Consider the following 27,753-nt stretch of genomic DNA (forward strand, 5'->3'; position numbering starts at 1 on the left):
GGGACGACGACGGACTGCATGGATGATGGCCCCTGCTCAGGCCACAAAGCATGCCAAATTTCAAGGAGATAAGTGCAGGGGTTTGGGGGGAACTGCACCTCAAGCTGTGGACAGGCAAAACTCATGACATGAGTGACACCATGTGTGTTAAGGCGCAGCAGGGTGACAGCTGCGGGGGTGGTGGCCCGTTAAGGCCACTAAGCCTGCCAGCTGTTGAGGAGATCGGTGCAGGGGGGTTCTGGAGCCCTGCACCCCTAGCTGCTGACAGGCAAAACTCATGACATGGGTGCTTGTGCAACTGACTGTCTCTGTCTTAGGGCTTTTGATTGTCTGTATTGATTATTTCCTCTCCTTGGTCTCTGGTTTTGTACATGTTAATTGATGTTAATTAACTGGCTACATTAGCTAGCAACTGTATTGAGCTGGTACCTGAGTGAATCATGATTGACTGGTAACTGGTAACACTGTAGCTTAGCAGCCAGGCCTGCAGTAGTTCCCCGCCCCCAAACAGACACTTGCACAGCACCCATATCACAAGTTTTGCCTGTCAGCAGCCAGAGGTGCAGGGCCCCAGAACCCCCCGCACCTATTTCCTCAACAGCTGGCAGGCTTCATGGCCGTAGCAGGGGTTACCATCCCTGCAGCTTTCACCCTGCTGCGCCTTAACGCACACAGTGTGTCACCCATGTCACGAGTTTTGTTTGTTCGCAGCTTGATGTGCAGTTATCCCCAAACACCTGCACTTCTCTCCTTGAAACTCGGCAGGCTTCATGGCCTGATCAGGGGCCACCATCCCTGCAGTTTTCAGCCCAATGCACCTTAACACGCACAGGGTCATCTGTGTCACGAGTTCTGGCTGTCCTGCAGCTTCAGATGCAGTTCCCCCCAAACCCCTGCACTGGTCTTCTTGAAACTTGGCAGGCTTTGTGGCCTCACCAGGGGCCACCACCCCTGCGTTGTAACATATAGACATATCAGGAGTTTTGCTTTCAAGAATTTGGGGTGCAGTTCCCCCCAAACCCTTGCACCGATCTCCTTGAAACTTGACAGGCTTTGTGCTCTCAGCAGAGTCTACCACCCCTGAAACTTCATCCAAATCAGACAAAAAACTACAAAGTTATAGTTATTTCATTGATTCCCCATTATACCCTATGGCCGGATCTCCGAAACGGCTCTGAAGCTTTTCCAAAGCATTTTGGAAGCTCCAAACCGCTTAGGGAAACCTAACAAAGCCAGTGCTTTGATCCGGAGAAGCTTCTCCGGATCTGAAGCACGGTTCAAAGCCTCACACAGTCCTACTCTGCACTATTAAGGGTGATGTTTAAGAGGTCCTGGAATCCAGGAAAGTTGCACCAATATTTAAAAAGTGAGTTACTGGGATGACCTACCCGAATATAGACTGGTTAGCCAAAAACTGATCCAAGGCAAATCATGAAAAGAGCAATGAAATACATTCAGCAAGGAATTAAAAATGACAGTACATTAATATATGTGGTTTTTATGGAAAATAGGTCTTGTCAAACAAACTTGTCAATATTTTTGATGAGAGTACAATTAGGTTGGTAAAGACAACCGTGTCAATATAAGATATCTAGGTTACATTCTTCTTAGCCCTGATGTTTTCCAGCAAAAATGACCATCACTCAATCAAACTAAATAAAAGCTGATTGCTTGCTCTCTAAAAGTACTTGTAAACGTGGAAATGTCCTCCACATACTAGTGTCCCATAGAGGTGTGCCCTCAGCCTAATGCTCCTGAGCCAACTTCTCTATCAATGATGTGGAAGAAAAAAATTATATAATATAATTATATGCAAAATTTGCATAGACAAAAATACAGGCAAGTGGTAAATAATGATGTGGGCAGGCAGGCTACCTGGACAATGCCAATTTTTCTTTTTCCTAAGATTAACTCATTTTAAAAACATGTCTTTCAACTCAGCTAAATGGAGCAAAGAACATAGGTCACACTTACAAAAATGACAGTCGGTGTCCTGGAATGCAGTGCCTCTGAAAAGGTATTTGGGTTAATGGCAGATAACCAATGGAACATGAACTCTCAGTGCAATGCTGTAGCTAAGAGGGAAACACAATCCTTGGATATATAAGCAGAGGAGGATCAAGTAGGAGAAAGGGGGTGATATTACCTCTGGATGTGGCATTAGTAATACTAACACCGGAATACTGCATTTAGTTCTGGCATTCACAATTCATAAAGGATGCTACAAAATTGGAACAGGTCCTGAAAAGGTTTACAAGAATGTTTTGAAGAATGGAAAACAAGTCTTACAGAGAAGGAGGAAAAATTCAGTGCACTGAGTTGATCTGTGGGAAGATTAGGAGGTGACTGATCACAATCTGCAAGGACTTTCAGGAGAAAGAGGTTTCTGATAACAGAGGTTTCCTTATTCTAGAAGGAAAAGGGACAGTTTGATCCAGGAGTCAGAAGCTAAAAGGCAGATATTTTTAATAATGGGACTAATAAACCATTGAAACAGATTTACTTTGCAAGATTGTGAATTCTTCTTTATACAGTCTTTAAGATGAAAACTAGATGTCTTTCTAAAAACATGCTCTAGCTCACACAGTGGTCATTGTCTTGATATGCAATTCATTGAGGCAGGTGCTTTGCCCCCAGTCATGTAAGTACTAAAAAACTATGCAATCGCAATGACTCCCCCTTCTGACTTTAAAAACTATTAATCTAGATCAGTGGTTTTCAACTGCGGTCCCATGGGGGTTTGCAGACTATATCTAAGGGGTCCACAAAAGATTATTATGTTCAATCAAAAGTATGTGAATACTCACACTTACAATTCAAAGGCATCTGCACCTCCATTTGAAATTTTTTAGGGGTCCACACAAGAAAAATAGGTTGGAAAAACACCGATCTAGATAATTCAAGAGATTTTATAGGTTCAGGTATGCTCCAATAAACCACTAGTGAAATTGGGGCAACCTGACCAAAAAACCCACTTATTTAGAAACTTCAAAGCAGTTAAAACAACATCTTCCCTTAACAAAAGCCAAGACCCTGACAGCCAATGGTAACATAAGGGCACCATTCTAAAGCAACGCCACCCAGACTCATATACTTCTTGTTTGGAAACATCTTAAGGCAAGAGCACTCAAGAGCAAGCGAGTGCACCTGCTCTCGGTCAGTGCCATCTTTAATCCATGCTACCTGGACAAAGTGGGTAGCCAGTAGTTTACACATCCAAGTTGCTGGTGCTCTTCCCCAACTATTCCCCATACTGGAAGACTCACTTTCTTCACTGCAGAGGATGATTTTTTGCCTGAGAGTCTTTTCAAGTGGTACATTTTTGTTTTAAAAAAAATTAACTGAATTCTATTTTTGACTATTTTAAAACCAAAGAATATTCATGGCAAAGGAATCTATGGCACACTGTTTAGCTACTATTCTATGCAAGAGAGAAAGAATTATACTAGCACTAAATGATTTGTCCTTTGCTTATACCTGCACTGGTGCTGAAAAACCCGTCCCATTTCACTGGCTTCTCAGGAGCTACTTCTGATTTATACTATTACAACCACTACACCAGAATCAGGCCAGAGTGCATTTCACCCACTGACTAGGCCAAAAATAAATGGCTGCTTTCTGCTCCACCCACCCATTGTTCAGCAGGTTACTGAATTCACAGATCATGGTTCTAAGCCAGGCAAAATATGGCCCATGAGCCAGATTCGACCCACCAAGCACTTGCATCTGGCCCACGGTGCCCCCAATAAACTGCACTCTGCCCAGCCCTTCTGCCCACAAGGGTGGAAGCCAGGCACCCACATGTACATACAGCCCCAAACATACTCTATTGCCTTGCTCCCACCCTCGTAGGTAGAATAGTGCAGCCCAGCCAGAACACAGCTTATGGGTGGGGCTGCTGCTGCTGCCACTACTGCAGCCACCGGGACTTGCTCTGCTTCCCCCCCGCCCCCCACAATCTCCTGCTGGCTCTGAGCAGCAGGTTGGGAAGCACAGAGAGGGGGGCCAGGTTGCAGCTGGGTGGGAGCATGGGGCTGCTGGCAGTGCAGAAGCCTGCGTGTAGGGGGGCAGCAACAGCACGGAACTCAAGTGGGCAGCGTGTGTATGCGAGGGAGGGTGAGGGGTGTGGGGACCCTCACACGCTCCCCCCATGGAGGTTCAAGGGTGGGAAAGGACAGCAGTTAAGAATAGCTGGCTGTGAGGATTACATACCAGCACAGAGTTAAGGATAATGACATGGAGGTGAGGGATGGCAGCAATAAGAACGGACAGCTGAGAAAAGATGACTGGCCCTGGAAGGTACTGAGAGAGAGGGAGCAAGAGGACAGCAAGGGATGGGAGAGAGCCCTAACCTGGAGGGCACTGAACATAGAACTAATTACGACGGAGCTCCACCACACAGGGGAGGTGAGAGATGGGATTCTACTTACCATGGTGGCTGGCTGCAGCGAAGATGGTCCGGGGAACGAGACCCAACCCACCTGAAAAGGCAAATTAGTAAAGGAGGGGCGAGCCCTAACACGGTCAGGTTCCCCAGAGATGGGGATAGTTTTGGTTACTTCTGTTTCTCAGTTATTTCTTGCCTGGTCCAGAAAAAACTAATAAATAAGACAACTATGCACACAAAGGCCAACTGATTTGTAACTCGCTCGGGATTAATTTATCAATTTTCTCCCATCAAAGGCATGGCAGGAGAGTTGCCAAGCAAGATGGGGAGAGACAACACCCTGTAACAACATGAAAGAAATAAACACAAAAGATCTGCTTAAATGATTTGACATTTAAGCTTACAGCCATTATAAAGACATAAATGAACGCTTATTCAGTTACAGCGGAAACTGAACTAAATGCTATTTTATACAACGATACTTCATCTTATTTTTTCTGTTTGGGAGAAGCTGGTTAACAGTGTATGAAACCAAAACGACTATTGTGTTTTTTATACTGGCTACATTCTTTCCTGCTTTGTTCAGTGGAATTATGGCAAGGTTTCTCATTTCTTCTAAAAAATTTGGCATGTTTAAGACTTCATGTAATATGAACCAGAATGAAAACTAGGACTGAAAATTGATTTTAATAAAGAATGGAAGGTTGCACTTGTCTTTAAAAAGGGTCCCAAGTGTTCTCAAGAACTACAGACCGGTCATTACTATCTTCCAATGTACAGAAAAATTAACTATAATGCAGCATTTCCCAACCTTATGGTTCTGGTGGCACACCTACCAGGCCTCTCCCATCCCACAGCACACCGGCCAAATGCAGAGTTGGAGGGAGAGAAGGGAAGGGTGGCAATCGGCCAGGCGCAGAGTGCATTTGAACACAGCACATGGATGCAAATCACTGGCTGGAGCCATGCCCCCCCATCTGTCTGTCTGTCCACAGCGGCAGCTGGTGGGGGTGTGGCTCCAGCTCAAAATTCCACAGCACACCTGGACCTGCCTCCCAGCCGCAGCACACCAGTTGGGAAAAGCTGCTACAATGAAGTAATTATTGATTATTTGTAAGGTCAGTGCTTATGAATCCTTATCATGACCCAGGACCCCAGCTTGCCAGGCACTATACTAACAAGTTTGCAATCTAAATACCAGGCTGAAGGAGACAGATACATACAGACAGGCTGGGGAGTACAAGAAAACAGTATTACTCAGCATGACAGGGCAAACCAAGCTGTCAAGTTTTCTGGAAGGCTTATAGGAGAAGAGTGTGCTATGCAAGGATCTGAAGGAGATTTGTGGGTGTTTATGCTCCTCCCAGAACAATTGTTGAATTTTCAAGCCAACACCAATTGCTAAATTTATTTTGAGTTTCCCAAATGCAGAGATGTGTTAAATGCTTCTATTTTGCAGAGAGAGGGTTCTCAACCCTTCTGGATAAAATCAGCTGGGACATCCAAAATGTGAGGTGCTTTAAGATGCTTAACTGTTTATTTTTCTATACAATGTTAAAAGAACTGCTCAAGCATGGACAGAATTTGCAATGAGTATATTTTATTGACTCAATATAAAAAACATATTTAAAAGAAAATAAGGATAGCTTTTGATTATCCCAACAGCCTTGGCTTGCTAGGACTACCAGCTTTCCTGGAGAAGAGGCTGCCCAGGTATCTGTGCTGATACAGCACTGAGTATACAGCATTTACAAATTATGAAGAGCAGCATTTGAAGATGTTGTAGAACTTCGGCAAGTAAATGCTACATGCTGATCCTAGAAATACATTTTCCATAACTGGCAAAACTGACTAAAGGAATAGTGAATTACATTCTACAGATTCCTGTTTGCTATAGAAGATGTGCTAGAATGTATCGTTTAAGCAAATATTCCTGTAGTCACATTATAAAGCTGAGATAACGAGGTTAAAAAGAATTTGCAGCAGTGTTGCCAAACACACCACTGTGATATTTTAATGGTGACATGACTGCATTCTCATTATGATGCTACTGCTGGTTTTGTAACACCATCTTCAATACAATTAAGTGTCCTATTTGAATACAGGACACATTTTTCAAACCCTGGTGTGAAAAATAATAAACAAATGACATAAATGAAATCGCATAACTTGACTGAGTTTCCCCACAGATAAGGTAAACAGGACCCCAAAACTCAATTCACAGCAGGTAAACGTGAATATTTAACTGAGATGGAGATGAAACTTTGTTAAAGAGTTTGCAGTTTTGATCCCTAAAATAACAGTCTAGAATTTACAGTAACGGCTAACTTTGATCTCAGGTTCACTCCTGAAAAGCTAAAAGCAGAATCTGGTCTAAACTTTGTTTGCATTGAATACATCAAACATTAACACCACACAAGGATACATTATTGATCACAGAGAAATGTATTTTAATCAAAATATAGGAAATACATAAGCTAAATATATTGAATTCCAAGCATGGTACCTCAGTACAAATGCTGATCTATTTATTTACATTTATTTATTAGTTTTTTCTCTCACCCTATCCAAAAAAAACCCAAAAACTTGCAACAGTCAAGAGACAACATTCCCCAAACAGTACTACAAAACCTAGGAACTGCAAAAGAAGAGTCATGTCATCTTTTTTAAAAATGTTGTTAGTTAATAAAAGGAAAAGTAATCTTTTAAGATGAAATTCATCCAAGTGTGGACATTCTAATAAAGGATCAGACCTCAGGGTTTACTTACCATCAAAGCTACATTTGGAAATGCTTATTTCTTGCTTTACAGTACTAACACAACATGTAAGGGTATACACAGGGTCTTGAGTCCAACCCTACAAATGATGAAACTATGAAGTCATAAGCTTCCATTAACAAAACTCCAGACTATTTAATGACATCCAACTACACGGTTGCAACCTCATGTAACCTTGCATCACAAGTAAATGTGTACATGGAGATGATTTTTTTTTAAATTACACATGTGTGAGCTGGGCCACTGTTTATTTAAACTGGGGGGGAAGTGATCTCTCATCATTCCTACAAACACAGTTTTAATAGTTATGTAGCACCAGTTGTTAACAAGGGTTTTATTTATTACACACCTTTTCACAGGCCCAGTAGTAATGGCAAATTCTCATATTAACCATGAGGAGATAATCTGTCCCATAAGATTTAAAATATTGTATATGTTCCTAAACACAGGAAGCCCAAAAACCATGCACCACTCCTGAGTGCTTTCATTGAGTTCAGTGGAAGCACAGGGTGCCCACCCATTTCCTAGAAGCACTTAGCATTTGATGGGCTAGAACCCTTAGTCTCAGCCAACTCCTATTGAAGTCAACAGAAAGGTATTGCTATGGGAGTTAGATCAGGCCCTTACTTAAGTGAAATACATTTACAAATGTTTATTAGAAATACAAATTAAGTCAGTGGTAGTTTTATCAGATTTCAGTGGAGCTAGGATATCACCTATTGTTTTAAAAATAAAATGACAAAAAGAGAACCCAATGAATATCAATAAATAGAACTTACAAGTCTCTCTCCTGAAAGAACTTCCAGCAGTTTGATAAGCATCCGTCCATCACGAAGGTCAGTGTATAAATCCGTAATTCTGCATGATACACGTGCCAAGTGTGAATTAACCCACTTTGTGAAAGTCTTCTTCTGAACTGCCTCACGTTCATCTGGTCAAAAGAAAAAGCAGTGTTACTCAAAAAAAAAACCAAAAACACCACACACCCCAAAAAACATTAAACCTATGCACATGGGTGAAAAGAGGATGTTCAAATCCATCTTTCAATATACTGACTACAGAGCCTGCTTGTTTCTACAGAGAAGTCATTTTAGCAAACTGGACATTTCTTCAAAATAAAACCTTTTTTCTTATTCTTTTCATTTCAGTGTGAATTTTTCCCAAGAACAGTCTGAAGAATAAGGCTTGAGTATAAACTTCAGGATGTGACCACTATAAGTATCTGTTTCTTAGGGCACACCTAGGTCACTTGTAAAACTCCAGTTTTAAGAGGGCGTGTGTTAATGTTGGTTATCCTCCAACTTGGAGATAAGGGGCTAAATTCTGCTTCTGTTTACAGCAGCAGAAAACCAGAGCATCTCCAATGAAATCTACAGAGTTTCTCAGGATTCATATTGGTGCAAGTGAGAGAAGAATGTAATCCCAATGTCTTTTGCTTACTTTATTTCTTCCCCTATGATTACTGTATTTATTTTTGGATTCAAACATTTATAAAAATATTTATATCTGGCATGGATTTACATGAAACCATGAAAACCCAAATTCTTCATCTTACCCTTCCCAGGAACTTTCACAATTGTTTATATGGAAAACTGCGGGCAGAGACACGGTTCAATGAACATGTATGGTCACTACAGACCACGTTAATTCAGAAACTCTTAAGGAGCAGTCTGCTGAGTATCAAATGACATTCTGAGAGAAAACATTGCATCTCTTAGGCACTCACAACTTTAAACAGTCTTTAGTGGGATATGGATCAGGGCCTTATTCACATCACATTATGCAGATTATGAAAAGAAATCCTGGTATTTTACTAAGCTATAGATATTGTGAAAAATTTGGCCTTTCACACTTAGGTGCTTAAAGTTGAACTCCTAAATCAGTACATACATTGGCACCCAAATCAAAGGTGCCTACACCTTTTTTAAGACGCGGAGCTTCTGAAACTGCCACTGACTTGGTTGGAACTTTTACGTGTTGAATTAGGATTTAAAATTCTAATTTTAGGCATCCAGATCTGAATGCTCAAGACACAGTATTTTAAGTATGTGAAACAGTAACTGGCAAGTAGAGAAGCTGAAATGCCATGCAGAACAGCATCACCGCTGAATGTCCAGTAGTCCCTGGTATGTGGGAATTCTTTCCAAAAAGAGCTATAATGCCTGCAAAGAGTGCTTTCTGGCATGGACAGGACTGTGAACTTGGGACATTCACAGCTAGTTTTCTCTCTCCACTCCCACCAGACCATACAGAGAGTAGCAGAATTATGATACTGGTAGCATGGGATGGAAGGAGAGAAAAAAAAAAAAGACAAATTAAATAGAAGGGGAATGAGAGAGTAAAAAAATAAAATAGCAATAAAGTAAACTAATAATAATAATAACAAAGAAGTAACAACTCAGCAATAACAGAAGCGTGCCTAATTATCAGACTTCCATCACCACTGTTTTTTAGTTCGTCCCATGGGTTTCTGAATTTATTCTTGTAATGCCCCTCTGAGGTAAGAAAATACCTGAGAACTCACTCACTGGAGCTGAAAGGCAGCTTTCTTCCAATTACACAATGACTTACACATTTGGGGGAGCAACAAGCATACAATTAAAGGAGCAGAATTTGGAGTGATGTAAAAAGTCCTTTTATATTATACAATTATACATTTTCAATAGCCTGATTGCCCACGTTACAGATAGCAGTTCTTCTCCCTCTTTCTGAAAGAGTTACTATGATGTGGCAAAAAACAGGAAGTGAGCAACAACAAGGCTGGCTTTCCAGTACTCTGGTAATACCCAACCCTAGTTTATAACATACCACAGACTTTATGGGTTTTCTGCTATACAAGTCTCTGCTCTCAACTGCACTGTAATTTTGTTCCAGAAGATTTTCCTGTCTGTGCTTTGCAACCGCACAGTCATTCCCATTATTATTAGAATATCATAATGACAGCCATATAAAGCCAAAATATATATTGCTAATAAGCAACCCGAATCAGAAGTTGGCTGTCTTCTTAGATAAAACTGACCCTGTGGCAGTAATAGAACATTGCAAAAACAAACATAGATAGTTAAAGGTTTCAGCCTCTCATATCCAAGATGCTCCACATTAAATCTTGTACCAAGCAGGAAAAGAAGTCACATCTGGCTAGTGAAAACAGCAATCTATTCAAGTAAAACATTCAATATAGTCTCTGCTAACCTTAAACATACCTTTAAAGAACTATTTATAGCCAGCTCCTGAGAATGCTGCATCTGCACAACTGTTCATCTGCTAATTCATGATTTAAGTCAAGAGCAATTGAAACAAAAGTCATACACAAAACAGAAAATCTGCACTACCCTACGTGTATTAAAGTATTAAAACAATATTTGCCATAGCTTTCTATATATCTTATTTATACAAAAGTTGAGAAGTGTCCAGTAATGCCACATTATGTTTATTCTTCTAACAACTGCCTTTTGTGTAAAGAAATGTAGTATTCAGAGTTGCCTTTTATAGTTGCTCTACAGATAAATACAGGTAGCTGAGAATATCCTACAAATAAGGTTGAGTGCTCAATGTGTTATAACCTCAAGAAAGCTATAAAATATTGTTATTAAGATATCTGTAATCAACCCTCTGGAAATGGACTGAAGCCTGTCAACCTTCTTCAGCTTACCTCAGAGTTAGAGTAAAAATGTAACGGATGGTAAAAGCAAACCAGCAGATACTAGGGTGGGCTCAGGCAGGTGGGAGATGAGGGGTCAGACATATGGCCTAACCTGAGAAAGTTGCAATAGGCTGCAGAGACACAACAATAAATACAGCTATATGCTGGGCCAGATGGCCAGCTAGTATAGTGGTTTTCAATCTGTGGTCCGTGGACCCCTAGGAGTCTGCAGACTGTATCTAAGGGGTCCACAAAAGACAACTATGATCAATCAAAATCATGTGAATACCTACACTTACAATTCAAAGGGGTCTGCATCTTCATTCAAAAAAAATTTAGGGGCCTGCAAATGAAAAAATATTGAAAGCCACTGAGCTAGTGCAGACCGTGTTAGCTTCAGATACTACGCTAATTCACACCACCTGAGGGTCTGGTTTACAGTAAAGGAAAGGCAGTAGCTGGGCAGTTCAATCAATGCTGCATTTCAGGTCATTCATCTCGAAGAAGCTTCCAGAACTTCCTGAAATTACTAGCTGTTAGCAAAACCAAGAAGTGGGAAAGCAACGTCAAACTTGCAACCCCAGACTTTTTAAAGGAAGGCTTTCCTTCCACCTTTTCCCTAGGAGACTGATGGCTGGCTGATTCCCTTGCACTCTCAAGCACATCTCAGGACACTTGGTCCTTTGTTCCTCATCTTCTCATTTCCTCTGTCTTCCCTAGTGTGACTGTCGTTATTTCCCCTTTCCGCTGGAAAGGTGGAATTTAACTTTCCAGTTCTTTATTTTCCATTTTCTCTTATTTTTCACTTGGCTCCCATAGTTTTCCTCCTTCCCTTGAGAGCTCCCTGATTTTCCTCTGTTCACAATGCTTTAGCATGTGGCAATAAAAACATTACCGTTACTGCAGCCATGCTGTTTTCAGACAGGAAAGCACTCTCTTGTGCACTCACAATCTCTCATTTCCCTACAGTGCGTCTTATACCAGCCTACTCTATGTGCATTGAAATGATCCAATTTAGCCCTTCTCTGCTTTTCATTCCCTCAGTCCTACCCACCAGGATCCAGCACTAAGAATGGAAAAAAGGTGGTTGCCAGTAGGAAGGTCGAGTAGCAGTGCATCCTCCAGCTCCAGTTAAAAAGCCCAGCTTGGTGGCTTAAGAGCCAAGCTCCAACACTGCCTTACAGCACTCTGCTAAATGCCAACTTTTAGGACAGCCAGCAAACTGTCCAGGAAAGATGCCCCAAAATTAATCCCTTCCAGCCTGCATTTCCCCTCTACACCACCAAAAACATTCTCCATTTCTTGCTTGATGCATTAATGTTGGGGAAAGGGTCAGCTCTGTTGATAGCAGCATCAGTACAAACATTTGTAGGTAGGAGTGGTGCAGGTGTTTTTAACAATGTGTCATTTAACATATTCAGTCCTGCCTATAATTTGAGAAAAACGTGAAGACTGTTGAGAAGCTTACCTCAATGGGGCATGGTGGGGAGTATAAAAACCTATGCTGTTTCTGCTTGCTGTTTCACAATGAAACAGCAATGAAATGGTTTTTGCAACTGTTTCACCACCACCTGCAACTAATAAGCTGCAACTATTTTTTTTTTTAAAATGTTTTTGCTCTTTGAGGTTAAAACATGCAGAAACAAGCAGAAGCTGTAAATTTTATTTTGAGGCATATTTTAGACAGAAAATGCAAGTAAACATAGAAAATAACTGTCACTCTTATAATGTAAACTGTTACTCAAAAACAAAGTGTACTAATTTATTATATCATTATAAGGATACCATGCTACATACATTAATGAATATGATGTTCAGCCTGACAGCCCATGTTACTGATAGCAGTTGTTCTTCCTGTTTGTGAAAGACTTACTATGATATGGCAAAAAAACAGGAAGTGAGGAACAACAAGGCTTGCTTTCCAATAGTCTGATAATAACCAACCACAGTTTATAACATACCACAGACCTTACCCCGTTGGGTTTTCTGCTATACAAGCCTCTGCTCTCGACTGCACTGTAAGTTTGTTCCACAAGACTTCCCCGTCTGTGCTTTGCAACCACAGTCATTCCCATTATTATTAGAATACTGTAATGACAGCCAAATAAAGCTAATATATATATATATATGGCACTGGAGTATACTGGTTGTAGTTACTCACAACGACTTGTAAGTTCTGGGTACAAATGTGATCGCTTTGACAAATACCCTTAACTTCAAAGAGATATTTTTAGATTTTGAAGACTACTCAAAAGCAGAGGATATGGGTGGAGTTTCAACTGCCTTGCAGGTTGTGAAAACATTTATTTCCCAGGGGTGAAGACAAATGTATATCATGTAAAACCTGCACAGCAGGAAAACGGAAGTAGCTCCAACTTATCTTGAGGCAACATTAGGAAGGAAGTTTCCTTTGGACGGAAAGACCAATGACAATACAATGGTGTGGGAGTGCTTGTAATTCAGTTAAGGACTGACCTGTTTCAGGTGCCTAGTAAATTAATATGAGCCAGGTCAGTGGTTCTCAACCTTTTTATACTTGAGGCACCACTTAATAAATTCTATACACCTCTTGGAAAAAGCCAGCTCTTAGTTTTGGTTTTTTCTTCTTATTGACTACCTAAAAACAACAGAGCAACTCCTCTACTGCAAGTCAAAGAGCACAACAGGTCAGAATGCTTTCAACAGTATGGATTTCTGTTTGAAAATTCTGGGTTTACCTTGTGAATTGTATTTGCACATTTAACATCACGTGACCTTGAGGCATCCTTGAAAGGATCTTAAGGCACCCCAGGATGCCATGACACAGGTTAAAAAAATCACTGAGCTAGGAACAGGTAGAAAACTCTTTTATTTACTTACCTTAACACATACCACTGCCAAGGTGTAAGCATTTTTTTTAAATATTGAGCAAGGTTTTCAAATGTCAAAGTGTTCTTAAAATTGAAAGTGTTACAGTATACTGGGTGCTCTGTTTACACTGGCACACTCAAACTGAACCAAGTCAATGAGATTGCACCAGAATATTAGAGAATTTGTCTCAAGAGAGTAAGCAGAAAATGCATTTATCAACATGCAGCTACAAAGCATATCAAATCAACCTCAGCCCCAGTGTGCAAAACAATTTGGGCACAACTTCTTTACTAAAGAAGGGCAATTAATTGTTGTGGCTTCAGATGCAACCTGTACTGGAGCAGTTTCAAGATGGTTTTCCCCCTTCCAATCTCTACAAACTTGGGTTTAAACAGGCTGAGCTGATCCCATTTAAAATGGGATTTAAGCTTGCTCAGTTAGCACTGCTCTCAACCCAGCTCAAACAGAAGCATTCTAGTTCCTAAATCCATATAACCACCACTCACACTTCAGAAGATGCTACATTCAGTCTGACAAACTGCAAAAGGGACAACACACCTTAAAACAAGTGCAAATGTGTTTGAAAAAGAAATCAGAGTACAAAGAGAAAATATAAAAGCACTGGTAAGTGTCTGACTAAGAATCTGACTAACAATAGCTTGCAGGATGCTTCACCCTACAATGTGTATTGAGCACATAGCAGTAATGTAAGAACAGAATGTTCTGAAACAGGGTTAAAGTTTCACCTCAAATCTTCCCTGCTGTGCCAGGTAATGTGAAGTATACCTTATGCATGGAAGGCACAGTAGACTTGAAAGTTACTTCAAGCAAGGTAACTGAAGGACAATTTTCATCCTTAATTGCAAAGGCTACAACGCCTGAAGACTGAAGTCTCCTTCACTTTACAAAATGAATTTAATTTTTGTGGTTCAAAATATTCTTTTGCACCACAGTAAAGAAAGAGGTGGCATATGCTTGTCACAAAACTGTTAACTACACTGTACTGGCAATCAAATAGCGCTGCTCGAAGCTCAGGGGCTTTGCTTACGGTAGTCAATATCCACAGCATCCCAACTTTCTTCAGATCGTAAGATTTCAGGTCAACAGTGCAGGGAGGAAAACAGAACTTTCTTTCATAGGCCAACGGTCACATTATTCTCAGGCATTCAGGATGAGGCATATTACTCTGGTCTAATGTTTCCTCACAGATGCAAGTATATGGAATCAAGCTGCCAAAAATCAATACACACAAATTCCAGCTTTTCCTGATGGATCTTCTATTCAGGAAGATGTCTGAGACACACATAGGCAGACACCTGGTGCCATCTCCCAGGCACTGGGAAGCAAAACACATCTGGAGGGGGGGCTGGGAGATTACAGCTGCAGGGGGCCAGGGAGGGCACATCCCTTTGGCTGCAAAACTGCAGCAGATGACACAGCTCTCAGTCCTATCTGCCTGTGGGGAGCAGCTGGGTCTGACAATTCCTGCACCACATGGGCAGCTGGGACCTAATTCTGCACCTGACATAGCTCTCAGTCCTGGCAGCACCCATGTGGCCCCCACAACTGGGAGCCCCCTCAGCAAAAGGGGCTCCCAGTCATGGGAGTCTGCTTTTTGCCAATCCCTACACCAGCAATAAGGCACAATTGGATCTAATGAGCAGTCTCACAATTGCATCTCCTACCACATGTGTGTAGTATGGCAGGAAGCATAACTGTGTGAATCACACATTAGATACAATCGTGCCCTTACCTGTGTGTGTAGATGGAGCCAAAGGAACAAATATATTCACTAGGACAATCTACAGACTTTACTGTTTATATTAAAAGTACTTAATAAGGGCATTAAATATAATGGGCGAGATGTGCTGCTGCTTCTCTATGTGGAACAGCATAAAACTTGCAGGGAGACTAAAGGGCTAGGGAATAAGGTAGTTTTAAGCCACCCTTGTGCCTCCCTCGTCTTGGGCTGCACTGCCTGGAGTCTCTAGAGTGCTGCACACAGAAGCTCACAAAAGGACTTAAAATGAGAAAGAAAAATTATACAAATGCAAACTGATTTAAAACAAACAAACAAACAAACAAACAAACAAGTTCTGTTGCTTTCTCTCTGATGTTTCTAAACCTCACCAAACCATAACATGCTGCATAAAACAATGTCAATCCAGCCAAGCATTACAGAGTTTGGTAAAACAGGTAATTTCATGGTCTTTATTTTCACATGGAATTGAAATTGTTTAGTATTACAATATAAAAATAAGCCCTCAAAGTCGGCTTCAGACCTACATACAGGAATGTTTCTGACAATCTGTGAAAAGTCACATAGGAATAAATGTAACATATAACAATCACAGATCACTTTTAATAGCTCCAACTAGAAAAATCTTAGTTCATTTTTACTACAGAAGGAAAAATCAGATTGAAGCAGGTTTACAGAGAGGAGTGGCCTCTGAACCATGCTTGCTAGATTGAGTAACCAACGAGAATCAGATATTTAACCCTATTAATAACTGCACTCCTGGATGCCAACAAGCTCTTATTTTATATTATGCGAAGGACATGTACTGAAATACAAATGTTATACTGGAGACTTAAAACTGTTTAGCACTATGGAAGCCACTCCTCCAAACACACAGGCTCCTGCTTAGCTTCAACCACATGACCAGTCCTCAAGACTAGTCACATGCTTCAAGTAAAGCAGAAGCATAAACACATGCATAAGTGAGGCCAACTCACATTAATTCTCATTTCCAAAAATCACATCCTGAGAAAGGTAACTAGAGACATGAGCATCAAAACAGACTGAACAGAACTGCTGAAGAGACAATTTCTGGCATAACTATTGCAATGCATATAGCTGGACTACAACAGTTCATATAAATGGAATGAAAATCTCTTGTCTGTTAACATAAAAAAAACCCCCATCAAGCATAAAAATTCAGCAAAACCATTGTAGCCCTCAGTGCTGAAGAACCTTGGAAAAAAATATTGCAGTTGCAATCAAGAAAGAGAAAAATCGCTTCAATACAAAGGTCCTAGAACAAGAGTTGACTTAGGCCATGATACCATCTCTGAAACCCCACCAAAGAACAACAGAAATGTCCGAAGTCATAGACGTGTTGTAAAGCAGTCATGACCTAAAGATGGGTTGCAAATATATATATGAAAGAGTTGTAAACAAAATTTAAAAATGGATTCTACTTTAAAGGAGAAAAATGTGGGAAACTGTGGTTCTCCCTTGCAAGCTGGCAGAATTTCTGCCTGCAATGGGCTGCTTGGGGAGCCCCCATTTACCACATGCACCCACCCCCTGCACCACACACCAGGGAGGCTGGGGCCTGGCGGCCAGGGGCAGTGGGTCAAGAGTGAGGGCACTGCATCGCGACTGGCCATCAATGTTTACAAATGGGTCCTGGTATAAAAAAAGGTTAAGAACCACTGCTCTAAAGCGCGCACAATCTTACGTGGCCGTTGCAGCTTCCTCCAGAAAAACACTGGTGACCAGTACAATGCAGGGAAGTGCCAAGAATGTTTTTAAAAAGTCTTTTCCTAACCTATAAGCAAGTTAAAGGGGTATTACTAAGGCTGATAGCAGGGGCAGGGGCTTGTTTTGTAAACTTCCTAGACATGCAGCTGCACAGCACATTGATTTAAATCAAAGCAATTTAAATCACCAAGTGGAAAGCTTCAATTGAAATCATTGACTTAAATCCACCTTCCCATTTGTACTTTAACTTATTTCCTAAAGAAAGGTGCATTTGCATGGGTTGAGATAGGTAAACATTTATTTTTTCATTCATTTGATTTATATGCCACCCTTCCCAACAAAAGCTCAGAGCAGCTTACAATAAGAGAACAAAATACATTTAATGAGACTAAACCAAGCCTTTGCACTTGACTTAGTCCATGCTTTTGCTACCTTAGCTAGTACACAATAACTATTTACATTTATGTAAGCAATTATATAGGTTAATATTTTCAGATAATTATTTTTACATTTTGTAATTTAGAAAATGGCAAATGGCATACTGCTTATTTACAAGGTAATTAAATTTTTTTGCTTATCATGCCTGTCAAGCAGCTGCATTAGGATGGTAATTAGAATGGTATTAACCACAAAAACAGCATTTAAAAATTAACAGATAAAATCAGAGCTTAGCTAAGGAAAACCCACAGAATAGGAGCATTAGACCACCTAGGTCTCTTGTACCTAGTAACACAGCCTTTAGATCTCCCACAGGACCAATCCCTTAATACAGTATCTGACCTACTGTGCCACATTTATAACGCTTGATCTCAAAAGCTGGATTCCCCCACCCCTCACCCTTAGTTCTTTCTTTATCCAGAAAGGCATGCCACCTAGAACACAACCTTTTTAATAAAGGCTCATGGATTCAACACATTTTTATTAAGCAAATGTTTTAGAAGATTATGAATGTCAGCCTTAACTTATTTTGCATTAAACTGAAATCTCATTTCAAATTTTTTTTTTTTTTTTTAAAGAAAAAATAAATAAATATCTGATTTTTGAAGAGCTTTTTGTTCTTATCAGTTGCAAATAGCTGATGCTGCATCACTGGGTAACTCCTGCTCACCAAACCAAATAGTTACAGTTTTAAGCCAAATGGAGGGTGCCTTGGGGTGGGGTCAGACAGGCATTGTTTATCAACTCCTCCACCATATCCTTTTCTTTCCTTTCTGCTCTCCTCCTCTATCCCCTCAACTGCAGTAACATTGGTTCCAGGTCAGCACCCTCAATGAAATCAGGTGTCAGATCTCTTTGTGACAGAGCAGAAGTGCACTTAGCAGCATACTTCTATAATTCAACTATGTGCCCATACTGATGCACGTCAAGGTGTTTCAGAGGTACTCTACTGCAGTGTTTCTCAACCTCTGGATCGCAACCCAAAAGTGGGTCACAAGAATATATGAAAGGGTCATGAACAAACTTTTAAAAATGGATTCTCTTTTAAAGGAGAAAAATGTGGGAAATCGGGCTTTTCCCTTGCAGGCTGGCAGAGTTCCAGCCTGCAAGGGGTTTCTTAGGGCTCCCCACATCATTGTCCCTATTTCCCCCCTCCCCTTCCCACACATTGTAGGGCTGGGACCTGGGGACAAGGGGCAGCAGGTCAGGAGTGAGGGGCACTGGGTCAGGACTGGCCATCAATATTTAAAAAGGGGTTCTGGTACAAAAAAGGTTGAGAACTACTAGTCTACTGTGTAGAGAGCTGATCACTGTTAAGTACAGACAAGTTGGTAGGGGTGTCAGGATTCAATATAGGCCAATATGACCTGCTAAAATGTGGATGATGGATTTCAGTGCCCATTCCCTTAGTTCATACACTGCCAGGGAAAGCAAAAGTTCACACTTGGGCCCTCCTGGTAGTACCATCTTTTCCTGGCCAGTGTAAACTCCTCAGCCACCCTCCCTGCTCAGATGAAAGAGGTCTGGTGTTGTGTGCTAGGCTGATTTTAGCAGCAAGCTTCTTTTTCGCTGCCTCTCCTAGGACTATAATCTTAGCGCTCAAATCTAATCCTATGTCTTAAATCATAAAGCCTTAAATCACCAGAATTCCTCTAGTGTAAATCTTCTGAGAATGAAAAATGTGGCCATTACAGTTTTGGCCAATATAAGTGACTAAATGTATAAATAAACCACTTGATACAATAAATAAACCCATCAAGAATGCATTTAAACATTTGGAAATATAAAAACTGGAAGTTAGATGTTATTTTTATAATCGTTAGCTATTAAATTATATATTTATTTTTTACACTATTTTAAATTAAAAACACATATTTAAGCAACCAACATGTCAATTAGGAATTAATAATATTTCCAATTTTTTGGCAGATTTCATAATCTCACTGCACGATTTGTTCAGTTCATTTAGTTTCCATAGCCACCGAGTAATTTACATTTGATAATTATAGGCTATGTGGTATAATGAGAGAGACCAATACACAGAAAGACTGCAAAATAAAAAGCAGTAACCTGACAAGTAATAGCAATGAATATCAGCACGCTACTGTTTTGAACTGAGTTTCAAAAGGTGTCCCTTGATGAAAGCAGAAAGTATAATGGTAATAAAAATTGTGTAGGCCACAGCAAAAATTACTTCTACTAACCGGAGACTCTAGACAATTCATGTCATAAAGCCATTTTCAAAAAGAGATTTAAAAATGTAAATGACATTAAATGGGATTTGAAGCAGGTTGCCAATAAGAAACATTAAAAAGAAAAGCTACCTTCTCTGTTCTTTATGTGTAGCCCTGAAAGCCTGCACAGCTGCCACTGAAGTCCCAAATATTCTCCTTGCTTAAGGTTTGCAGAACAGAGCCATTTACCAGTTACATATTTAAGAAATGCTCCAGAAAAAATTGCATTAAAAAATTACATTCCATTGGGGAAAATTTACGCTGGTTATGTTTCAGTAAGTCACTCAGAACTTGAAATGAAAAATCACCCATAAAAGTGACATGGTTGGTCAAAACTGAAGCTTATAAATCCCGTCATTTTGGTTGTATCAGCTCTTTTAAATTTCTCTAGAAACTGCTGTTCCTTCTAATCTTTCACCTCAGAATTTTTGGTTCAGTATATAAAAAAATTCCCTTGCTCTGTTCCAGCCCAAAGATGATTTACTTATTTGTGTTGGTAGAATGGAGAAGTTTAAGCAAATTCACTCCAACCTTTTGAGTTTTGTAAGAATGAGAAAAAAAAAACAAAACCATAAATCCAGTAAAAGATACAGTAATTTCCTGCTCAGATGAACTCATTCCTAAATTGTAGAAGGGGCCATAAACTAGAAAGTTCATCTTTGACTTGTTCTCTCAATCTCACAGACTTAAAAGGCAAGGCAAGTTTGAAGGAAACTGAGGTAGTGCTTTGTTTTGGATTAAGAACAGACCATTTCTCACACGTACCTTCTCTAACCCTTTTAAGTGAATCAGATTAAGGATTTTCTACTCTCTACCTGATGAAGGGTGTCTGTGCCCCAAAGCTTGCAATTAAAGAAATTTTTTTGCAAAAATCTTGTTGGTCTAATAGAAGATATCACCTCTGCCCACAAGCCCTGATTGCCATAAAAACTAGAGCTGTCACCTTTCCACATAACTTCAGGTTTCTTTTCCATTTCCTTTCGTCTTAAATAAAACAAGGAAATTAAGAGCCAACATTTAAGAGAGTAAAGTGCTCAAAAACTCTAAAAATTCTAGAAGTTGTGGTCATTTCAGCAATATCACCTTAGCCATGATGCACATTAAGTAGCTACTTAAGTTCTTTTTGTCAAATTAAGTCTTAATACTTTATTTTGTTATCAACATATGTCATGAAATATAAAAAAGGTGTACCGTATAACTTAGTACATATTTGACAAACAATCTTGACTTCTCCAAACAAAAGTGCTTTATTAATCAATATCAATGCAAGAAGTGAGTCATCACCTATCAATATTAAAGTGATATTAATGGTATTTAAGACCAAAAAAACCCTATTCATTTATTTGATGTATACTGACCTTCCCATTTTAGGCCCCAGTTTAGCACAGTACTAAGACACACTTCTAAACAAGTTTGTGAATAGTCCCGCTGAACTCACTGGAGCCACTGAGATGACCAAAGTCAGGAATGTGCTCAACTACCTGGATGTATCAGGCGCTTAATAGAGATGTGTAGATATGCACACAGACAGCATGGAAGACTTCATGCTGTAAAACTGTATTTACAACTATGCCTTTTCAAAGGGCACGTGTGGGCTCTGTGGACACCTACCCAACTTCTGTATTCTTAATGTCTGACATATGCTTATTAAATAAGGATTTTCTTATGCATGTACGTATGAGCTCATGTAAACCCAACTCAAGCACCTACACAGTTCTGATTTGTGAAAATGCTCTCTGCCTGCCCTTTAAAAAAGTAGTCCAGCATGACCTACAGCAGCTTCTGGGAAAATGTAGTTTAAACCTGGCAACAGGAACAAACCAAAAATGAAGGTTTGTTTACGTAAAATCATGGGGACAAGATGGAAAAAGTTCTTTGGAGGGCAAGAGGCATTTTAGCACTAAATTCATATGTGCACATGCACACACATATAGAAGTGAGAGACAGACAGAATATATGTTATATATACCTCTGTTAACAAATGTTGAGAGTCTGGCACACCACATCTATGGAGTTCAGGAGAGATCAATAATAAAAGGCAACCTTTTGCCTAACACATTGCTCTGGGCACTGCAAAGATCACACAGCAGTGTCGCTTTCCTCACCTTAGCCCAGATTCTGCAGTACGGGAACACTTTACATTTTCCCCTCGGGTCCTAAGCCCAGCACAGACTGTCCGGAGAGGGTGCCCTCCATACCCTGTGCTTCCTCCCTGTTGAGCAGGAGACTGGTCAAGGAAGGGAGAGAAGGGCCAAATGGTCCTGGCAAGGGAACTCTGGGACCATCGGCAGCACATATTACTTAGAAAATAATAAATTTAAACAGTGAGGGGATTAACCTGCTAATTTCTGGGTGGCTTTACACTTTTACATCTCTGTCAAATTTGACAGTTCCACACAATCTGACCTAATAAAAAGGTCTCTGGGTTCCATGCTTTATTTTTTGTTACAGCACTATCTATACTCTTTTGCGAATAACTTTAATTTTCTCAGACAGAAAGGGCTTGTGCCAAATTTCTGTAGGCAATGCTGTTTTTATAGTCTAGTTACAGACAGAACATAACTATTTCTATCCGAAAAACTGTATAAAATTCCCAGCAGAGGCACCACTCCCAGAAAACGTAGAAGGAAAGAGAGAGTTAAATCAGTTGCAGCTTAGTACTGAAGGGAGAAATGTGCCACACTTTCCATTTCACATCCTGTCTCACTATATGCATTCTTATAATAGTAACTTAAGCAAAAGCTATGAACAGCCACGCTCAGATGCAATTAGAACATAATCAGGTATTAGAGACTACTGGATTATTACCGCACCTGTAAAAATGACAGTAGGTGAAAAGGTTACCTGGGTAACAACTATGGAACTGTTCAACTTCCCTATTGCACAACTGCTTCCTTACGTTATAAGCCAAACTCAGCCTCCTCTTACTGGATAAGGCAACATGGATAAAGAACAGGTTACACTGGGTACAAAAAAGACTAAGTGAAGCACATGGTGGTTGATGGGAGTAAACTAATCCCAGAAGGGGCAAAACTTAATCCACGCAGACATAACTGGAATATAGCTTCAGTCCGCTCATGTCATCAGTGCCTGTTCTTCAAGCCACTGGATCCATTTAAGCAGATCCCCTGGCCCCTCATTCCACTCAATACTGGCACACGGAGCTCACCTGTACAACATACAAAAAGCAGATATGCTCCCCTCTCATAACCACTAAGCTCCTGGCTCATGTAACTTCACCTGTGTACTTATCTGGGGCATATATTCATGCTCAAGAGGAACTTTGTTCTTCTCAAAAAACTAGAGACAGGTTAACTGTAATTACCAATCACAGAAGCAAATCTCTCTGGCAGCTCTAACTGTCCAAAATTCAACATAAAACAAATGTCTGAAATTCTTGAAGCACCTCCTCTATTTATGCACGATTGGTTTAATTGCTATAGCATAATGAGCTTTACTCATGCTAAACTGCTCTCACATGCGCAGCTACAGTACAATCTGAAAAAAAAGTAAAAGATGCACACACCCCAAAAAGAATGGCTTCGGTATTAACGGGATACTTCTGCTTCCCTCCCAATTACCATTGTTATGAAAAGATATTCACGGATGTGCAAAATAAATTACTCTCCCAACCAAGGGCAGAGTTAGCTAACTGCAAGTAAATTGACTTCAGTTTTTTTGGCAACACCTAGGAAACCTGGATATATTTTTACTTTCCTTATTTGTGAGACTTTAGTCATGTTCAAATCATACACAAAACTCAGTAATGTTATCAGAATAGAAAGACCCAAAGAAATCTGTCATATTTCAAGGGGAAAACCCAACACGTGATATCAGTGCAGAGAAGCTGCAACCCAAAAGCAGCAGAACTGTGAGAAAAACAAAGGAGTGAGCCTACAGTGCAGAGAGAATGCTCAATGGTGCAGATCCTCAGCTTTGTACAATGATGTAGCTCCATTAGCTGCAATGGAGCAATCCCAAACATGCATCACCCAAGAAGCTTACTCTGAGGGCATCAACTGACTCCAAACACCTCTTCACAATCATGTTAGGCCTTAACCTACCTCAAAAATCTTTTGGAAACCAAAACATTTTCTTGCAACAAATCTGCGTTGCTGTGATTTCATTTCTATTTGTCAGACGATCTGCGGGAAAACTCATAAATGCCATGTAGCACAGCAACGCTGAATTTACATCAAGCCACAGTATGAAAAAGAATCTCCGTTGTTTACGATTAGCATGCAATGTTAAAGCATGTACTGTAACCTCTGCACCTTGCAGCCATTTGCAATGCATTTCTACAGCGTTTCCAAGTTACGTAATCCTCTTCTGAGATGAACATCTGTCTACTGCTTTTAACAACAGACGGTAAGTAAGAGTCCTTTGGCTTTCCATTAAAAGCAGAATTCATTAGAAACCTCTGCCCTATAATTTTTACATGCACACATGTCTGAGATACAACTCCCAGAGGAAGATGTTGGTGGACTTTCTGGTTTGGGGACTATTAACAACATACTTATGAAACAAAACGGAATTAGATATCTCATGTTTGCAGATGAAAAGGCATGTGCCTAATTAGCAATTCACAGATCATGTTTAGGATATCCATATGTGTGGGCTCAAGCATATAGTCTAATACATAATTCTGTACCGTTATTGGGAGTAAAATACATTTTACTAAAGAACAATTACCTAACACACAGAAGACTTTATTATCAGCCAAGTGTGTGCTCTGTAATGATCTCCTGCTCTTATTTTTATGAAAACAAAAACTGAGAGGACATTAAGTTATCTAGATTTCCAGTTACATTATTTCAGGATTAAAAGGCAACTCAGTAATGCCAAATCTTTCACAAGACCTTTAAAAAGACAACACCACACAAATGCAGCCTCTAGACTGTGCTGTGATTTACTATATGCCTGTTTAAATGTACTGTTCCTCTTGAACACTGTAGGTCCTTTTACATCAATTTTTTTCTAAAGGAAACACAGTGGGGCATTCAGCATATCTAGGGAAACTGGTTAATATTAGTTTGGCTACAGTAGTTTTCCTTCACAAAGGACACTCTCAGCTCAAGATAGCCTAGTTCCAGCAGCAACTGTACGAGGTCCTTTGTTTTAATATAGATTCTCTCTGCCATTATGACCTTAGATTCTACATCAAAAGTCACAAGCATGACTGATCCTCATCCATCTTGCGTTCCCTCGTCTGAAAGAAACAGACTTCTGCTATGAACATCTTCAACAAGCGCTGGACATTTTTGATTGTTCAGATGGGCCATTTTCATCTACACTAAGTATGTATTCTGGGAAGCAAAAGGGCATAAGGAGAAAGAAATCATATTGGACACTCAGGCTAACTACATTCTCATCATCTCCCTCTCTCCCCCTCACCACCATATGGTCAACAATCCATTTAAACTGGGGAGAACAGAAAGGCACTTCAAACTACTTGCACTCATGCCAGTGGATGGAGCACAGTGTGTCCTCTGGACTTTTGTATTCACTTTTCCTGTTTTGGTCTTGACATAACAAATCCAGAACTGTATAACAATAAAGGGTTAGCAGTAATGTGGTGTAATCCACAGATTTCTAATTCTTTCCATTAATGACCTTTAGCCCAACTTTGACAGTGCTAACAAAAAAATGTATATAGGAGACTACCTTTTCATCCATACACCCATTTAGTAACCTCTGAAGACAGTAAATCAGTCAGATTGAAGGATGACACTAAAACAAGAAGCGCTACCTTGTGTGGGAGCCACACAAGTTGAATTCTGACTCCACTGTATCTGAAGTACAAAGCGGCTTCTGGTCCACCCTCTTACCCAGTTCTTTTCTTTCCTCCTGCTTCTACAACTTAAAAGAGAAACCAGTTCCTACTACTTTGCTTAATAACTTTCTTAATGCTGTTTATTCAATGCGGAGATCGCTCATTTTTCATGTGGGGAAAAACAGGTCATTCCCATACACTGACACTGAATAACTGATATTTGATACTTTCACATCAACTTGAACAGGAACAAAAAAAAGCCTGAAGAGATGGTAGTAATTAAATAGCCTTTCACTGAGTTGGCTCCAATCAGCATCAAGAAAAAAGGTTCCGCTTCTTCATACTTTCAGCTCTATTTCCAATACATTTTATTAAACACAATATGATGTGCTGCTCTAACAGACAGAATGGCAGGTGAGCACAGCAAACAGTTAAAGTGAGCTATGCTGCAAATCTGTAATTTCTTCTCCTCTCACCCCTTCTAAGGTTTTCAGTTTATGCTGATTCCAAAAGAAGTTAGTGAGGACCACACAGATTTAAGACAGAAATTAGTTAAGAAAACGCTTCTTGCGTTGGCTCTTTACGATGACCTCCAACTGGATACAGTCTGTCAGGAGCTCACTCCAAGTCAGTCAGAAAGCAGGGCAGGGTATCACCTTAGAGCAATGGTTCTCAACTTTTTTTATACTCAAGACCCCCCCACCATAACTTTTGTGAATTGAGCAGCATGCCATTCCAAGAACTAATGTTTATTACAGTACTTATCTCCTTGCAGAGAGGCCATGGAGAGCCTATGCCTGTCCTTATTTGCTTATTTCCTCACACCTGGAGCCTGAGCCTCCCCTTATCTGCTTATCTCCTCACACTTCCTGCTACCCCTTCAAAGAATCTTGAAGGTACCGGAGGCATGAGCTGTTTGCTGCCTATTTCCTCAGATACAACCAGACTTACAGAAAGAAAGGTTTAAAAGAAAGGGACAAACAGGTGGAGCTGCAAACTAAAGCAAAAAGTGGGTTGGTTGCTCAAAAGACTCTTCCCCCTGCCTTCTGCCTGACTTCGGGTTAACAGGGCTAAGCGTCTCTCCATTCCAAGTCAGTGGCAAAACTGCAATCGGATGGAGTAGGACTAGGATGATAAACCTATTTAAAACAGAAACCCACTTGTCTGCTTCTGGATCCTCTACTACATTTAGCCAAAATATATACAGGCATACCTCGTTTTATTGCGCTTCACTTTATTACGCTTCGCAGATATTGCGTTTTTTTTACAAATTGAAGGTTTGTGGCAACCCTGCCTCGAGCAAGTCTATCAGCACCATTTTTCCAACAGCATTTGCTCACTTCATATTTTTTAGCAATAAAGTATTTTTTAATTAAGGTATGTACATTGTTCTTTTAGACATAATGCTATTGCACACTTAATAGACTACAGTATAGTGTAAACATAACTTTTATATGCACTGGGAAACCAAAAAATTCGTGCGAGTCGCTTTATTGCGGTGGTCTGGAACCGAACCCGCAATATCTCCGAGGTATGCCTGTATATATATATCACAATATAAAAATGCGAAGGGCTCACTCTGAAGCTAGTGCAAGTCTGCATGAAATCAGTCAGTTTCAAGCCGACATGGTTAAAAGCAAACATTGCAAATGTAAAACCAACTGAGCCTTTTATGAGAAGTCTGAAACAGAAGCTCTGACAGGTGTGAAGTTTCCCAAGTTCTCCCAATGCTACACTGACTCTTGCATCTAACAATTTTAGCTAGCATTTTAGGCCAGAGGTATCAAACTCATCAGGATGAGGCCCACAGATGGGCCCCACACATCAAATCTAGTGTGCAGGGCCAGTCTGGTGTGGCTGCTTCATGGAGCGCTCCCAATTAGCCCTGCACTCCATATGCAGTGCACATCCCACATCAGTCTCTCATACCATATGCAGCACACAAGAGCTGGGCTCGTGCACACTGCCAGTTCAAAGCATGTCACGCGCAGTGTGTAATCTGGTATGAGACCCATGGGCAGCACCACAGGCTAGATGATAAGGCTCCATGGGAAGGATCTGGCCCATGAGTCATCTCTTTAACACCCCTGATTTAGGCTATTTCCCTGCAGAAACATCCCTCTAACATGCTTGTATTACATTTTTAAACTGCCTCCCACATCT

At 40.4% G+C, this 27,753-nt stretch overlaps 1 protein-coding gene across 2 annotated transcripts in view; it reads right to left on the minus strand.

Moving 5' to 3' along the window:
- Positions 1-27,753, minus strand: part of SPTBN1 (spectrin beta, non-erythrocytic 1) — a 135,820-nt gene that overhangs the window by 77,183 nt on the left and 30,884 nt on the right. For both annotated transcript variants that reach the window (XM_019549292.1, XM_019549294.1), the window contains exon 2: positions 7,945-8,096. In XM_019549292.1, the coding sequence (XP_019404837.1) occupies positions 7,945-8,096 (152 nt within the window). The remainder of the gene's footprint in view (positions 1-7,944; positions 8,097-27,753) is intronic.

Source organism: Crocodylus porosus, unplaced genomic scaffold (genome assembly GCF_001723895.1).
Source record: "Crocodylus porosus isolate Cpor-Errol unplaced genomic scaffold, CroPor_comp1, whole genome shotgun sequence".
Lineage (NCBI taxonomy): Eukaryota > Metazoa > Chordata > Crocodylia > Crocodylidae > Crocodylus > Crocodylus porosus.